Source organism: Solanum stenotomum, unplaced genomic scaffold (genome assembly GCF_019186545.1).
Source record: "Solanum stenotomum isolate F172 unplaced genomic scaffold, ASM1918654v1 scaffold9835, whole genome shotgun sequence".
NCBI classification, from domain to species: Eukaryota; Viridiplantae; Streptophyta; class Magnoliopsida; order Solanales; family Solanaceae; genus Solanum; species Solanum stenotomum.
The window spans coordinates 48130-62693 of NW_026037852.1; the positions used below are offsets into that span (position 1 = coordinate 48130).

Genomic DNA, 14564 nt, shown 5'->3' on the forward strand with positions numbered 1-14564 from the left:
TTATGTGACCGAGAAAGCTATTGTGTATATAGGATTTTGGCCATTGTATTGTATTGCATTTCGTATTGATTTGGTATTGAGTTGTTGAGATGGTTGTGGTACTGATTTGACTTGATCTAATCCAATCTAGCCAATAACCTGACTATTAACTCCTGAAGCATCGGAGAGTTGTTGAGAAACATATGAGGTTGTGCTGGACCCCCCACCTCAGTCTGCTGCTCAATAACATTATCATGCTCAAATACGGGCTAAAGAGTTCAATGACACCTATATTGATATGATTGAAATCGAGGTAAAATAGTTCAAAAATTGCTTCGGAAATAAAAAGGGTAAAATCATATGACAGTTGCCTCCCTGTAACAGGTTCTTTTGAATAATTTATAAGTGTATTTACAGATTCCATAAACTATAGACTACACATATACACAAGACAATACATATTGTGATGCTAACTGGCTTGACAGTTCAAATTTGGATCATCAACTGTGTTAAAGTACAATGTAGAAAGTTTGTCATCAAATTTGGAAACCAGTTGATGGACAGACAATCCGCAGTAGCGCTTCCCTAGTCTAGCGATGAAAATGTCAATTATTTTCTTCAACATGTCGTCTTCTTGGATTAGAGGTTGCTTCGCAAACTCAACTAGAGGCATCCACTGCATTGAAAAAAGAAAAGGGAGCTCAAGTAAATGCAAAGCCGCATAAAGCTGCAGACTTTAAGTCTAACTCAACCTCAAACGCTAGCTCATCAGGTGAGTATTACATATTACGATATGCTTACCTTAGCATCCTGAATTTCTAGATCATCAACCATGATCTGTTTTGACAGGGGTCTTAACAGGCAGACGAAGAATAAATCTGACTTTTGAAAGGCCACATCGTGAACATGCCTGAAGAAGGACATCAATAAATGTTAATTTAAACAATGTATCTTGTTTGTAAACTGTAAAATCAACAATTAGAGTCCAAACTTAAACAACTGTGTACATAGCATGAGTTAGAGCATGAAACTGAATAAAACTTGAAATATCCTAAAGATGACAGTAAAATCAAGAAAATAGCAACTCTACATTCTCTGTGTCTGAGCCAAGTTACTCGGATACTTATGGTATCAGCATTCTGTGTTCTTATACGATTTCTAATATAGCTCTTTCTATCGATAAAAAAGGTGTAAAATAAATCGCTGTCCATTATGATAAACTCATGGTTATTTGAAGAGGAAGAATTGTGTTACCTGAAAGCCATAACCTCCATAAATTCAGTATCAATCTGGAAAAAGTAATGAGAAAAGAAAAAAACATCGTTTAGATAACGATTGGTCGTTATGTGTTGCTAATTTAGGAAGGCGATATGTTTAAGTGAAAATTGCTTACTCCAGTTTCCTCCTGCACTTCTCTCACAATTCCTGTAAAAATCTCCTCGGACTGAGTTTGACGTAAAAACTAAACCGAGTAAGTATACAGTTCCATGCTTCAATCTTTAACTAAGTCAAATGTACCAAAATGGTAAGGTGAAATTGCAATACAGGAACATACCTCATGAATAAAAAGAAATACAGTGGATTAGAGGTTGCTCCACAAACTCAACTAGAGGCATCCACTGTATTGCAAAAAAGAAAAGACAGCTCGAGTAATTGCTAAGTCGCATAAAGCTGCAGACTTTAAGTCTAATTCAACCTTAAAAGCTAGCTTATGAGATAACGATTGTCCAAAAGTATACAAGGAAACACCGTCTCATTTTCCCAACCAATACGGGGTGTGTGTTCCGGAACTGAATAGCTGATGCATGGACACTATGATATGCGGAACCAACATTGTGACACACAAGAATAAGGACGAGTCTGAATCTGCTATAATGTTAAGAAAAATGGACATGACTCAATCTCAAATACTAGCTCATCAGGTGAACATTACCCAATATCATATAAAGAAACAACCTATTTGCCAACTAGTGTGTCTCTTCATATAAGAATGAAATGCCGATTTATTATAGATTGACAATAGAGAATTGAATTTATTTGCATTTAGTGTTTACATTAAATCAAAATAATTCAACTTAACATTTAAAAATCATATTGAAAAAATAAATCACTTGGACCATGGTTACGAAAAATAGTGTGAATGAAAGTCACATATCTTACATTTTTTTTTTGTTTGTTTGGTGTAATCACCCGATACGGAGAATCTAATATATATAGAATATACAGAAAGAAAATTTCCATATGAATTTGTGTATAATGTAACTATACCTGAGCTAAAATGGAGTTAGACTTCTGAATTTAAATCACTTGAATGCATCAAGAGACTTCCCTTGCATACGATAATAACGTGGATAATTAATATGAAATAAAAAGAGTATAAACAAGAAGATGAGTATTTTCTTTTATATTTACCCTTATTTAAGTAAATGGGCTTTTATGAAAACAAGAAACTTTACTAAATAGAGAAAATTTTAGAATTAGCAAACATAATAGATATAATAAGACTCTATAGCTATAATTTCGAATATAATTGCTCTTCAACACTATAATTTTGTTTGCCATGAAGGCTACAATTTGTATATTTCTGCATGTTCATATATTTCTCTTGTGAATATACAAATAGAGTAAGTATATATAAATTTTGTATTTATACATTCAAAAAAAATTTAGAACTCCGTTTGTATATTTCGCTTGTCAATATATAAACAGGATAATTTATGAAGAATTTTTCATAAATCGTATACAAATAGGTAGGTTAAGTATATACAAATTTCTGAATTTATACCATCAAGAACCAAATTACACAAATTCTAGATTTATACAAATTAGGCGAATTATACAAATCAGACGAATAAAAATAATTAATTGTAAGAGCAAAAAAGGTTTTAAAATATTGTAATTAATTCTATCTTGATTTTGTAAATTGATAATTCATTTGAGATACTTATTGTTAGTAATGTGAATTTAGACAACTAATACTCTCTCTATCCCTAATTACTTGTTCACTTCTGAATTGACATATCTATTAAGAAAATAATTATTGACATAGTGAGTTTACCATTTTACCTATTAATTATAAAGTAGATGAATTAAAAATTGAAAATTTTCAAAAAGTTCTACCTTTTTCAAAGTAATTAATTAAGGATATAATAGGTAAAAAAAAATTGTCTTTCTTGATTTGTCAAAAAAAACAAGTAACTAGGAATAACTAAAAAAGAAAAATTGGACAACTAATTAGAAACAGAGGGAGAATGAGACGGACGAAGTATACTAAAAATATCCGGTAGACAAATTTTCATAATAAATTTAAGGAAATGAATTGCTGGTTGTTGGCAGTTTAATCAGTAACATATTTTCCAAATTTTGTTGTACTGATATAGACAGCTCAGTGGTGAAAATTGAACCAGTCCAAATTGAAGTTAATGCATGTAGTACAAAGCAGTTGCGTAAATATGCATTATTTATTACCATATTTGTTAGACGATAAGAATATATATACTATTTTTTAATTAAATATATATCTATTTTAAATTTTAAAATCGAGGGTATATTTAATCATGGTTGTTGACATTTACCTATTGTGTGTTGGGTTTTGAGTCTTTTTCTCTTTATAGATAGACATGGCCGTGCTATGCACGGCCCAACATGTTGGATTTTGTGACATCTTTCTATTTGCTACAAGTATTTACTTAGTATTTTTTTTTTTGCGCCAATAAGAAACCATCCTCTCAATTTAAGATCAAAATAAGTAGCTTTCGACAAATAGACTTTATATTATATCTCAATACATTGAATAGACACTCTAATCATGTTCAATAGTTTCTAGTAATATACACGACAGTCCCACCTTAGATTGTTAATCTCCACAATATCATCACAAAACAACATATGAGCAGCTTTACATCACCTTCAAAATGCAGATAAACACCAATTAACTTCAAGTTATACAACAAAAACAGCATATCCAGTATAATTGCACAAGTGAGGTTTAAAAAAAATAGAGTGTACAGATACCTTGACCCTATCTTGGAAGATAGATAGACTATTTTCAATAGGACTTAAGGACTGTAGAAATGCGATAATGTCAAGAAATTTAGAATATACATTTTTATAAACTCAGGGAAGGAAGGATCTACTTTGGGAGAGATGGGGTCATAATTAAATATTGCAGGACATTATAAACTACTTGTTACTATTAGACAATTGATTTGAATAAGATTTACGTTATATTCAGAAAGCTTTCTTTACCTTCAAGTCATCATTTGACCATATTTTGGATTCAAATAAGTAAATTAATGAATAAAAGACAATTTGCCATAGGTTCAAAAACTTTCCGCCAGGCAAGTTCAAGATTAAATTAATTTTTTTTTTGAACTTTGACCATTTGAAACATGTTTTGAAATTGTTGTATCATCATAAATCGATAATATACCACCATGACTCCACAAGTGCTTGCTTATTTTACTGTCCTTATACCACCACCAACTACCCTTATAAAGGTCGTGGTGGTATGATGTCTTTGCAAGCATGGTTTTTCCAGTGCCTTGTGGACCATAGAGCAACATGCCATAGGAAGGATCTATAGCAATCTGCTTGTACAACTCATGATGACTCAGAGGTAATGCAACGATGATCTGCGGCTATTTCAATATGGATCCAGTTAATTTTCATCAAAATACTTTTTTCAATTCAACAAGAATACTACATTATATACAGAAACAAAGAAGCCCATAGTTTAACCTGCATATATTAGACTGAGAAGGAAATTGTTAATACAAAAGCAGTGTAAGAAAGATTAAATAAACTTTGACATTAGACATATAAAATATACAGTAATCCATTACTCAATATTCATTTACGCAAAGAATCTATTTTGTGTTCACAATTAATCTGTCAAACATTACTAACATTACTGATAGTCTCATAAAAATTAAGGTCACCATTGTAACGTTGTTTAGAGGCCAACGACTTTTGTGAGTTATCATTGTCTAAAAACAACTTAATAGAATCTTTTAATCAGCTTTATATAGCAAGAAAGTAATCTATAAATTTAACAGAACGAAGTGTGCATTGCTTATCTTGGTCATCTCGTACTCTTAACTCTTTCCAAAAAAATTAAAGGGGTAAAATACGTAATAATTAAAAACCAATGCAAAAAATAATAATTAAGAAGTAATTCAACAGGATAAACAACTAATGTTCTAGATATGTTGACATAATAGTTCTACCAAATGTTCATCTGAACATGAAATTACTTTTGAAAATTTTGCGAGTGATGTAGTATTTAATTCAAAACGATTACAATTTCAAACTAAAGTATTGCTGGGGACCAAACATATGTTTTGCTTTGTTGATTAAAGTATTTGTATTTTCCTTCAATTTTACTTATTCTATTTGCCTTTTTCTTTTTACCTTCTCACAAAATTCTGCTATAAATAATGTAGAAACAGTCAGTTTAATTGATCATCTTTGAGAGCAATTATATCATTAGCATTCTGATCAGAAACATTCTTTTTTTCTTTATCTCAAGAATTGTTCAATGGAAATACTTGTTAATATTGTAGGTGGCTTTGTTGTTGAGGTGGGAAAGATTGTATCCAAATGCATCTATCCAAGATTGAAAATATTGTCCCTTTTTCGTCAAAAGTTGAAAATTTAAGGGAGGAGATGGAAAAGATAACAAAGTTTAGAGATGATATCAAAGGAAAAGTGGAAGGAGCTGAGGGAGAAGGCTATAAACCAAAACCCAATGTTGTCAAGTGGATCGAAGATGTTCACGAGCTAGAGAATGAATGGGAAACTATACAAGAAAGCATTGCACAGGCAAAGAAGCTTGCATATAAATGTTGTCCAAAATGCAGCCTTTGCTCAGAAGTCTCCACTCAAGCACGGAACATCTGAGATCAACTTTGCAGGCTTATAGAGACTGGAGAAAACTTTGGATCCAATTTGGTGGTAGAAAATTACCGGATGAAGAAAGTTGAGTTCATTCCGGGACCATCCATAGAAGGCCAGTCAATAGCAAAAAGGAATCTCAACAAAATCCTGCAACTATTAGAAGATGATAAGGTAATGTTGGAAGTAATCCAAAATTTAATTCTATATCTTTTATGATTTGACTAGTCTTTGGGAACGTGCTTTGCACGTTTGTCCCATATTATTATTATTATTATTATTATTATTATAAAACTTCTTTATATTTTAAAAATTGTATTATAAAATAGAAATTGTTGAAATTTAAAATATTAATTCACTTTCCATGTTTTCTGATAGGAACACCTAATAGTTTAAATGTGAATATAAGCAAGGTTGGTTATGTTTTCAAATGCTTCACATACTAAAACTTATGTCATGACTTTTAGAAATTGGGAATTCCTCCTCTTATAGTCGTATGCATAACAAGAAGTTGTTGTCGAATGAAAGTAGTATTTTGTAAATGTTGAACAAAAAGTTGATCAACATATGTCTTCTTTAATATGGCTAGAATATCATTGTCAATTTTATAGTATACACCTAGTAAAAAAGTAGTAATTATATTATGACTAAGATAATTAATTATTATTGACATCAAAAATTGAATCAATATATATTAATTATCATTGCACCTACATGTATCCTTTCCTTGATTCAAGATTAGGATTTCTTTAACATAAGAATATAATTTGTATGGTTGAAATATGATCGTATTACGAAATATAATAAGAATCAATCTCTCTATTCAAGAACATTTTCTTTCATATGAAAATTTGACATAAGAGTATTACTTGTATTGTTTAAGTATAATTGCATTACGAAATATAATAAGAATCGAAAGAACAAGGGACTTGATATAAAAAGTTAAAATATGTAAAAAATGTTAAAAAGTATAAGATCTAAATATCCTGAAAATTATACAGACAATTTCTCAAATCTCAAAAATCTTATTTCTATATCACGTTTCCTACCAACTATATTTTATGTATGTGAAATAATAAAATTGATAAAAAAAGAGAGTTGTAAATAGCATATTCATTATGTACCTGATGATGAGAAGTGAAGAGCGCACAGTTGCCAAATAAAATCTGAAATGTAGAGAAATAAATAAGAATTAGTTAGCAAACTCAAGGAAATCTTCATATATTAAATATATATTGTTGAGAACTAAAATGAACATAAGAGGAATAAAGTAGTTACCAATCAACAATTTATATTTATATATTCAAACTTTTATGGCATATAGCTGCTAATCTATATACTATATAAAGCTTAAAGATGAAAGATTAATGTGACTTTGAGTTGTAGAAAATCACTGATATATTACTCCAATTCTATTTGACAAGGAACATGAAAAGTTCACGTAACTTTTGGAAGCTCAAGGGAAAAAATAGTAAATGTGAGATATGAAATAGTAGGATTGTAAATTGAGTTCAAGTAATCTGTATTAGGTTAATTAATGGGGAGATGAAAGATTTCTATCAATTAAATGTAGTTAAAGTACTGATAAATAACTTTTTTTCAAAATGATAAAATGATTACTCATTTTTTAACTATTTAATATTTTATTATTTACATGTTTTATAACATTTTTATTTAATCTAGGGGCAAAATGGTAATCCAATTTTGAATGTTGGAGCTTCCCACTTATAATAATACTAGTTTTTAGAATCTCAGGATATTGAATTATCCTCAGAGCAAAGAAGCAAACATGGGAACAAAAAGAGAGGTGACATTAAAAGTTGTTTCTTGTGTTGCTCCTTCTATCCGGTGGATATTCCAACAGATGATCTCATAAATTGCTGGTTGGCAGAGGGGATCCTCGGTGAACATGACTCATATGAAGAAGCCTACAACAGGGGAATCACAACGATTAGGAGTCTTGTAGATGCCTGCTTGCTAGAAACACATGAGATGGATTTTGTGAAGATGCACGATGTGGTTCGTGATGTTGCTAAATGGATGGCTAATACCTTTGGGGATGACCACACTTCTGTTTTTCAAGCTGGAATTGGGTTGACTGAGATATCACATATTAAAGTATCAGTTTCTGTCAAGAGAATATCTTTCGTAAGCAACAAAATTCAATGTCTACCTGATTGCTTCACGGAATGCCCAGAGACAATATCTTTACTTTTGCAAGACAATGAACCCCTTGTGAAAATTCCCCATGAATTTTTTTTGTCATTTCCAGCTCTAAGAGTTGTGAATCTGAGTGCAACTGGTATTAGAGCACTGCCTTGTTCCATCAATAGTTTATGTCAACTACGTGCTCTAATACTACAAAATTGCAATGGGTTGAAAGAGTTACCACCTATTGGTAATCTTTGCAATTTGCAATTGCTTGATTGTGATAATACAAGGTTACATTGTCTGCCGCAAGGAATGGACAAGTTGACAGATCTGAGGTTATTAAATATGCCTGAATCAGATTTGGAGAGCAGCATCGGCCAAGGATTTTTCCTAAAATTGTCTAGCATTGAAATAATAAATATGATGGGTAGCTGTCTTGGATCAACTTCTTTTGATGAGATATCGTCTCTACACAATCTGACATCTCTTTTTTATTAGATTAGATAGCTCATTAGAGACCACACCTGGATGACTAGATTGAAACGGTTTCGTATTGAAGTTGGGAAAACTTCAATTTATGTACCATTCAACAAGTCAATAAGGGAAATAGTTGTCTCCAAATGTGAAACTTTCAGTAGCAGAGTGGTCTCAGGCTTGTTGCAGTTTGCTTCACATTTGTACTTGGAAGAATTCATGGGTCTCAGGAAGTTGTTTGCGTACAACAGTTTTGACGGATTAAAATCACTACACGTAGAAAGTTGTTCTTGTGATTTCGGATCAGCGGAAGAAGGAAGTGGACATCAGATTGACCCTTTGCCAAATCTGGAACATCTCAGCCTTGTTTCTGATTTCAGTCATCTAAGATTTTCTAAATTACACCGACTGGATATTAACATTTGTGATAGTTTAACATGTCTGTTCAATGTTGATGGAGGTTTTTCTGTACCTTTGGAAGAAATTACAATTAGCTATTGTGAAGAGCTGGTAGAGTTGTTTGTGCAATGCAGCTCAAGTCAAATTCCAAGAGTCCGAAAGTTAGTGTTGAGATACTTACCAAAATTAGGAACGTTGGGGGAGTCGTGGGAACACCTGGAGGAACTTAAGGTGATATCTTGCAATGAAATAAGGAAGTTGCCTCTCTCTATTCAAACCTCCAACAACATCAAACTAATAAAAGGAACAACAGAATGGTGGAGCCAATTGGAGTGGGACGACGACAACTTCAAGTCAAATTTAGAGCATTGTTTCACGGAATCCTACTGGTAGAAGGATCAAAGTTGACGTTACCTCCCCGCATTCAAGGAATCAGGTGATATTTGATTTTGTGTTTCTTTTTTTCTTCTTCTGTTCAAAAGGTTTTATAATGTTCAGAGTCATTTCACCTAAATAGCTTTAATGTTTTGGATTAAATGCTCAAATTATTTGGGAAAATGCATAAGTACCCCCCAGCCTATGCCCGAAATCCCAGAGACACACCTAACCTTTACTAAGGTCCTATTACCCCTCGAACTTATTTTTTAATTAATTTTCTACCCCTTTTGGTCCTACGTGGCACTATTCTTGTGGGCCCAGCATGTGTTGACAAATTTTTCAAAATAGTGCCACGTAGGACCAAAAGGGGTAGAAAATTAATTAAAAAATAAGTTTGGGGGGTAATAGGACCTTAGTAAAGGTTAGGTGTGTCTCTGGGATTTCGGGCATAGGCTGGGGGGGTACTTATGCATTTTCCCTTGTTTTACAAGAAAGATGAACACATATGGTGTGTTCCGTATGATGGAAAATAAGTGAGTTTCTTACTTATTTTCTTGTGTTTGGTATGTACGCAAACATCATGGCACTCAAGTCATGGTTATTAGCATTTTACTTAATAGTTCTTTGATTTACATAGATAAAACTGATCATTTCAATAAGGTTTTAGACCCACCCTTAGCTTTATCTCTAAAAATATATGCTTTACCAAAAAGATTTTTTGAATATTTTTTATTGTTTAAGAGCGATGAAAATACTAGCAATGTGGACACTATTTTGTTGAATTTTTTCTCCCTCTGTCCCAATTTATGTGGCACATTTATGATTTCTAGAGTTATACACATTAATTTTGACTATGAATCCGTACGCGAAAAATTCATTTGACTATGAAAATTTGGAATGTGTCACATAAATTAAGATTGATGGGAGTAAGTAGTAAAGATTGACAATAATGCCTAAGCATTGGAAAATATTTTCTGACAACCAAATACCAAAAAGGCATAATACATATATGCACAAATAGACACTTAAATTTGTATTCAGTTAAACATATAGACACACATGTCCCACTTGGCACAATATATATAAGATGTCATGTACGATGCAAATTGTCATGTCGGGTGCCACATAGGACGTGTGTGTTTACTTGTTCAATTAGGCCCGTTGAGGCCAAGTTATAAGTCATTTTTATGTATTATGCCTATTAGAATATATGTCATTTCTGGAAAACATATTCCGTCAGACCAAACACACCCTCAGAAGCAAATTAAATGTTAGTAATTAATAACACTAGATTAAGTGGTTTGTCATTCAAATGTTAACAAGCTCGATTTTTTGTTGCTTCATTCAGGGGACTAAAGTATGCAGAGGAAGGAAATTCCTGCACCTGAGAGACACAGAGTTTCGAGCTGAAGTTAACCGGTTGAGTTTGTTGTGATGTATTACCTATCAGATGTCTTAAGTTTTTTCTGTCAATAACTGTTTACTGTTCCTTGTTTGTACTATTTGTGCTTTCTGGTTCCGATATTTTGATTGCTTGACTTTACAATGAATAATTTCTTGTTTCAGTTGTGTTGTGTGATCAACTTGTTTAGTTGTAATAAACTGGTATTGCTTCTGATATTGTACACTAAAAATTTAGAGCATGCTCTTGATTTTATATGTCTTTGTTCTCATGATAGCACATATACTATTATTAGAACTTCAGATTGCGTTTGATGAAATTTTTGAATATTAACGAATGATAACAACGTCTACATGTTGGTTAAAACAGTAGCATAAAGGTAAAAGTTGAGATAATAATTGTGAAGAAAAACGACTTTTGTCCAAAAGTGTGAGACTGTGAGGAGTCATCATACAAAAAAATTGATATGAAAGTATCCTCCCCAAAGAAAAACAACAAACACATTCCCCCACAACCAAGATTGAACTAGGGGATCAACATTGCAAAAGCAAAAATTGGTGCAATTTTGACTCTGATACCATATTAAGAAAATCGATATTGAGTTTAACTCAACCTCAAGCTCAAAGGCTAGTTCATCGAGTGAGTAATACCCAAGACCATATAAGGAAACAACCAATTACCCCAACTAATGTGCGACTAGCACATATATTGAAATGAAAGTATTTATTGCAACCGCAACTAGATGACATTTTTCTAGTGGTAGGTTAAGCCAAACTCCCTTCTTCCCCTGCATTAGGAGTCATCAAAAGACCATTTTTCATACTTTGTTCAGTCCAAGTAACTTTTGGACCCGTCAATTTATCTACTCAAGCCAATTCTGACCCTTCGATTTAACACCTCAAATTTGAGTCCTAAAATATGCAATATCTTCTATTAGGTGATTTGCCAACAACGGTTGTGGTGGATGGAGTGACAATTACTCCTTCATTTTTAACCTAACTAGTATACATACCCGCGCAATGCGCGGATAATATTAACGAAAGTAATTACTGTGCTAGAATATATATTATACATTTATTATGTATTTTTTAAAAAATTTAATTAGTATATACATCAATGAGCGAGATTTTTTAGTTTGTGAGTTTTTGTTGCACATTTGTGATGATGATTAGCAAAGCAAGTATCTTAGCCCTTCTTGATACATCTTAAATACTCGAATAGAACATTTATAATTTTTATGTTCATACAACAACAAAAACAATTTTAATTGATGACCATAATGTTATGTTGCTAAAAATTATGAACAAATATCAAATATAACACGAATTAATCATAAAATTTTAAGTTGCAAAGAGCGTCAAATCTTACTTGAATCACCTAAATAGAATTAAAAAGGTAATGAATACAAAATTATTGCTAATAATTGATCGATCGCCTAAAACATTATGTTTTAGTCATTGTATATTTTAGGATCGAAGAACGGAATAAGAAAACGTAGCTCAACTTTAACAATTATTGTGGATGTACTTTGAAAATGAAGAAATATTTAAAATGTGAAATTGTTAATTGTCTTGCTTCCCAACGAATCTAACAACAAATAGTATGCAATTATGTAGCTTTAAAATTGGAATAATGTATAATTATATTGGTAATAATCGCACACATATAATACATTTATCATCATCATCCTGATAACTTCACATCCCAATTTTTAAATATATTTATTTACCTATTATATAGCAAATATAAGTCGATTTCTTCTTCCTATATATTATAGTACTCCGAAAAATGAATCCATTTACCTAATCATGACAATATTTTTTCTTTAAAATTTGACTTACGGTATTATCCAAAATTGATCCATAATCTTCTTAAAATAGATAATAATAATAGCTAATTAATTTAGATCAATTTGATTTTCCCAATTATGGGATAAATTCATATAAATTGAATATTTAATTTATGAAATAGTTTATTCTTATTGTATTATTTTTGTATTTAGGTAATAAGTCACCATATCCTTGATATTTATGGGTATTTGGACAATATAATTGACAATTTAAAATATAAAAGATTCGTTATAATTGATGATTATAAAAGAAAATGTAAATTAAGTTGTGCGACCTAATGTTATTATCATACATTTTACAGAAATTAATATGAATTTGAGAAAACATCGATATTGATTAAGTGAAAGTATAATCTTGTTGAATAATTGTCTTGCATTCAAATTGCTAATCAACATTCAAAATTGTAATCCACAATTCTACAAAATCGTAAAATATTTGAAAACAATATTAAAACCCAAAAATAATTCAAAATTTTAGTAGATATAAAAAAAATCTAAATTCTGAAAACGTAATTTTGAAGATAAGCATTATTATTATACTTGAATTGAATCTAATTTTAATTAGAATTTTAGTTAGTATAAGAATCTTTAATTAGAATTTTAGTTAGTATAAGAATCTTTAATTAGAATTTGAATTTAACATTGTTAATATTGACATTTGAAATTCTTATGTGTGTAATCTATATGTATTTGTTGAACAGAAATTTTGAACACTAATATTTGTTGAATTGATATTTTTATTCTAAGTTAATATTATTTGGAATTGTGTGTGGAGCTGTGTCATTATTTAATTTGTTGGAAATATAGTTATAACTACTTGGAATTGCTTCTTTTCTTTTTTCTTTTTCTTTTCTTTTTTATAAAAAGACAAACTCGCAGATTTAACAGATAGGTTTTTAATTTAAAACAAATTTAAAATTCTTAATTTTTACGTTTAGTAGGGCTCCTTAATTCGTGGCTAGTTGGTGAAAGTTCTTACTTAACATTTTATTTTAATTTAAAATAATTTTCAAACATTAATATTAAAATAAAATTTTCCAATATTTTTGGAATTGGATTCAAATATTTCTGATTTACGTTTTTTCATAAATGTATATTTTGTATGTCATTTTTTAAATATTATTATTTAATCTCTATGCAAAAGAAGATAAAAATATTTCTATTGTACATAACATCCTAACAGATAGAAAAAATATATAAAATAATTGATATTCTATAGATATGCTAATGGCATATATATGCAATAAGTTGAAGTTTAATGGGATAATTTTGCATCATACTATAAACTCAACCTTTATATTTACAATTCTCACCTAAGAACTTTAAAATAGTAGTAAATCACAAAATTGAAAAATGTAAGCACATACATTAAAGAAAATTATCGTCATAAAAATAGTAAATAGTGTTATTACCTACATGCAAAAGTAGGTAATCATATATAATGTGCTGATTTTATATAAAAACTTGATTATAATAAAATTAATTACTCTAATCTATGTGCAGTGACAATATGGTTTTTTAGATACACCAAATATTATTATAACAACTTCTTGATATTGACCATCAAATATTTGAGTCAATTGATGTCGTTGAACTTTTATTGATAAAGTTTTGATATGCAGTAACTCTTATTCTACTAACAATCTCATATTCAATATCTTCGTTCGATTGACATCTTGATGTTCCTCATATTTTTCTTTATTTCTTCTTTGTCATGGATTTAAATTAATCGCTCATATTTTCCACATTCTATTTTCCGCAGAATCCAATTAATCTTCTATTTAAAATATATGTAATTGAACCACAACATTGATTTTTTATAGAGAACCCATTAAATTTTATAAAGAAGTTTTTGGGATGGGAAAATAAAATTGTGGAAAGAAAATCGTCTTTTGAAAATTTAAGTGAGAATTTTGGGTATTGTTTGAATAAAGGAAGTTTTGTTTTCTTTAAATGGATACGACAGTTTTTGGATGGAAATATGTGGGGAGGAAGTTTTAATAGACAGTTTTTTTGTTTGGATATTAATAGATTTAT

At 30.5% G+C, this 14564-nt stretch overlaps 2 protein-coding genes and 1 pseudogene across 2 annotated transcripts in view; 1 reads left to right on the forward strand and 2 right to left on the reverse strand.

The window, feature by feature from the left end:
- Window positions 1-14564, reverse strand: part of LOC125853172 (nudix hydrolase 8-like) — a 67257-nt gene that overhangs the window by 40124 nt on the left and 12569 nt on the right. The window lies entirely within an intron of this gene.
- Window positions 441-1390, reverse strand: LOC125853171 (nudix hydrolase 8-like). The gene is made up of 3 exons (XM_049532843.1): window positions 1234-1390; window positions 781-889; window positions 441-655 (listed from the first exon to the last, which is right to left on the reverse strand). The coding sequence occupies exons 1-3, from the start codon at window positions 1251-1253 to the stop codon at window positions 449-451; spliced, it is 336 nt and encodes a 111-aa protein (XP_049388800.1). The 5' UTR covers window positions 1254-1390; the 3' UTR covers window positions 441-448.
- LOC125853175 (disease resistance protein At4g27190-like) lies at window positions 5581-10916 on the forward strand (annotated as a pseudogene).

Bases quoted from the DNA above. Each gene is read 5' to 3' on its own strand.
- LOC125853171 (XM_049532843.1), bottom strand. From the start codon at position 1,253: ATGGAGGTTATGGCTTTCAG. The intron at 890-1,233 runs GTAACACAATTC...GTCCTTCTTCAG, and splicing joins ATGGAGGTTATGGCTTTCAG to GCATGTTCACGATGTGGCCT. The intron at 656-780 runs GTAAGCATATCG...TTTTCAATGCAG, and splicing joins TAGAAATTCAGGATGCTAAG to TGGATGCCTCTAGTTGAGTT.